Genomic DNA, 3,731 nt, shown 5'->3' with positions numbered 1-3,731 from the left:
TGGGGATTGATCTATGCTTAATCTAATATGTTTTCATAATTAATTTGCTTGCTTGTTGTGGTTTCAACCTATGCACATGTTATGTTTGATGAAATGCGAGCCTATGAATCCTTGTATTTTTTTACCATCCCTTTTCTTTTCAATGAGGCTTGTAAGATTTAAACCAACTCGAGCCTCATTAGACCATGCATAGAGTTGAATAGGAAGAATTAAGTCGACTTGTAGGTGGTTTACAGTCTAGAGGACTCGGCACCGGGACCCAAATCTTCCTAGAGATTGTATGACATACACTAACTCGATCCCATCACAACAATAAGTGCTTGCATCTAATTGAGAACATGTTTGTATAATCTACTCCCATGAATCCCCTATGAACCCATGACACACTAGTGCATTTAATCAATTATTTACAAACCCCTTTATTTGCTTTACTTTATTTTCATTAATTTACATTCATCTTGTTGATTAGTTTAGACTACATCTCATCTCAAACCCAATTAGTGACACCCTTAGACATAGTTACTTGCAATTGAAAATCCTACATCAATACCCGTCCCTTGGGATCTAACATTTACTTACCTCTTTGCTAAGAGCAGTTTGTGAAGTTATAAATATCCTTTTGGTTGGTAGCTTTTGACGACGAGTTTTAACCGAACCACCAAGCCGCTCAGATCGTGGCACAGGGTTCTTCTCTTGTTTGGCTCCTTAACAATCCGCGGGGATCGTGTTGGGGATGCAAGGATCTTTTCATCATTGCCCATTTCACTTTATTTATTTGCTTAGGCCTGTAGTGTCGGTCTCTTCTTCGATGCTTGGTCATTAGATGCGATCCATTTAGCTCCATTTTGCTCCATAAATGCAAAGTTAGCGATCCTCCCCTACCAAGGACACAAAACCTCAAAGAATATGCAAAATGGGAAACTAAAGATAAGAAATGACCCTAATATATACTAGAAAGCATGGGAACAAGGCTAATTCGGGGACTAAATGTGCTCAAATATGAGTCATATCAAGTAGCATTCAAAATCCTAGAAGAATTCAACATAAAACTCAACCCCTCCAAATGCCACTTTGGATTATCATCAGGGAAGTTCCTAGGATATATGGTGACAAAGAGAGGAATCGAGGCTAGCCCAGAACAAATAAAGCCTATCCTGGAGCTAGAGTCACCTAAGTCAGTCAAGGATTTCAAGAGGTTGGCAGGAAGAATTGTAGCCCTGAACTGGTTCATATCGAGGTCATTCGAAAGATGCAAGTCATTCTACAACTTGCTTAGGAAGAACAAATCATTCCAGTGGATGCCTGAACATGAAACAGCCTTCCAGGAATTAAAGTTACTTGTGCACTCCACCATTATTGGCCAAACCAAACGAAGGAGAACCCCTGACTGTCTACCTGTCAATCACTGAAACAGCAGTAAGTGGAGTCCTGGTCAAAGAGATTGAAGGCCAACATCACCCTGTCTATTATGTAAGTAAAAGCCTCCTGGATGCAGAAGTAAGGTATGGTCTACTTGAAAAGTATGTACTTGCATTAATCGTATCCTGCACAAAACTCAGACCTTACTTTGGGAGTCACCCAATAATAGTCCGGACTAATTTACCTATTAAATCTGTCCTGAAAAAACCTTAGTTATCAGGCAGAATGGCAAAATGGTCAGTTCAACTTAGTACTTATGATATCACCTTTGAACGTAGGACGACAATAAAATCTCAGGCCTTAGCAGACTTTATGGCTGATTTCAGTCCCAACCTAGAACCAGACTTCATAAAAGTGGTCAACCGACTAGACACCCAAAAATCAGATCTAGACTGGATCCTACATGTTGATGGGGCAACTAGTATGAAGGGAACTGGCCTAGGGTTAGTACTAAAATCTCCATAGGAGGATATAATAGTTCAGGCTGTCAGCTATGAAATTAAAACAACAAACAATGAGCCAAAATATGAAGCCCTGATAGCTGGACACAATGTATGTATAAATCTTAGTGAGCAAAATCCCAAGGTAAAAACTAACTCACTTTTAATTTGAAATCAAGTCAAAGGAACTTATGTCGCAAAGGACTCAAAAATGATTTCATATTTGTAATATTGTCAAAAACCTTTGCGCAAAGTTCAAATCATTTGACATTGACCAAATACCAAGAGACTTAAACACCCAGGTTGATGCCCTAGCCAGCATGGGATCAAATTTCAGCCCTTCTGTATTTGACAAGATACCCATTGTTCACCTGCTTGAACCGACCATTACCAAGCCTGATCAAACTTATCCCATCATCGAGGACACAAATTCCTAGACCAAAGCATAGTATGATTGGTTCCTGTAGAGGATATTACCCCAGGACGGGCATGAAGTAAGAGCCCTTAGAATAAAATCTTCCACTTATACTATCATCAATAACACATTGTTTAAAAAGTCTCAGGCTGGACCTTATCTGCGATGCCTGGAACCACACGAGGCCAAACAAGTCATTGAAGACATACATGACGGATACTGTGGAAATCATAAAGGAGGCATGAGCTTCGGAAGTAAAGTCCTAAGGACAGACTATTTCTGGCCAACCTTAAGGGCCGACTGTCTAGCATACAACTCAAAATGTGAGGCATGCCAGCTTCACTCACCATTCATTTACCAGCCGTCTGAACTTCTACCTTCAATCTCAGCCCTCTGGCCATTCATGAAGTAGGAGATGGACATTGTAGGCAAGTTACCACAAGCCCCTGGAAAAAAGTTTACATGTTGGCTATGACTAACTACTTTTCAAAGTGGATAGAAGTTGATTCATACAGGCAAGTCTAAGAGAAGGATGTCATATCATTTATCAAGAGAAATATTATATAGTGTTATGGCATCCCCTCAAAAATAGTTTGTGACAGTGGCACGCAATTCGTGGGAAAGAGAACAATGGTCTTTTGTGCACAGTGGAACATCAACCTGGTGACCTCCACACCAGGCTATCCAAATGCTAACAGTCAGGCCGAGTCCAGCAACAAAGTGGTGACTAATTTCCTGAAAAAGAAGCTAAAGCAAAGAAAAGGAAGATGGGCTGAAGAACTTCCTCTAGTCCTCTGGGATGACAGAACTACACCTATATCATCAACTGGCCAGACGCCCTATTCCCTCGTCTATATCTGTGAGGCAGTAATTCCGGCAGAAATTTATGTGCCTACCTCCAGATGTAGCCTGAATAATATTGAAGAAAAGAAGCCATTAATGCAGGATAGCCTGACCTTGGCTGAAAAACTGAGAGATGCAGCCAGGATCAAAATAGAATCCTACCAACAAACAGCAGCCAAAAGCTACAACAAGAATGTTCAGATCAGGGTATTCAGGAAAGGGGACCTAGTCCTACAAAAAGTATTTCCAAAGACAAAGGACAAGACTGTAGGAAAACCTGCCCCTGCATGGGAAGGGCCTTACCTGATCGATTCAATAGTAGGTCAGGGAGCTTACAGATTTTAGACCCTGGATGGAGACATGATTCCTAGACCCTCGAGTGTCTCTCACTTAAAATTATTTCATGTACAAGTCCTTTTATTTTGCCTGAACCAGGTAAGGCTATCAAATCCATTTCTTACCTGGCATGCTTCTATGTGTAACTGTCATGAATAAAATGATCCATGTTGTTATTCCTATGTGATTTCCTGCTATTTGAAATTGTCCGATGTTATCATAACCTGAATTTCCTGACTATTCCTTCACTTTACTTCCTAAATCATTATATTGAATCC

General features: G+C 40.4%; 1 protein-coding gene across 1 annotated transcript; it reads left to right on the top strand.

Annotated features, from left to right (window-relative positions):
* Positions 1–2,904: 2,904 nt before the first annotated feature.
* LOC141601114 (uncharacterized) lies at positions 2,905–3,462 on the top strand. The gene has a single exon (XM_074421382.1). It carries the CDS (start codon positions 2,905–2,907, stop codon positions 3,460–3,462), a length of 558 nt encoding a protein of 185 aa, XP_074277483.1.
* Positions 3,463–3,731: the final 269 nt, after the last annotated feature.

The sequence above is a fragment of the Silene latifolia genome, chromosome 9, assembly GCF_048544455.1.
Source record: "Silene latifolia isolate original U9 population chromosome 9, ASM4854445v1, whole genome shotgun sequence".
NCBI lineage: Eukaryota > Viridiplantae > Streptophyta > Magnoliopsida > Caryophyllales > Caryophyllaceae > Silene > Silene latifolia.
Note: the sequence above shows the minus strand (reverse complement) of the source record. Positions and strands in the feature narration are given on the sequence as shown.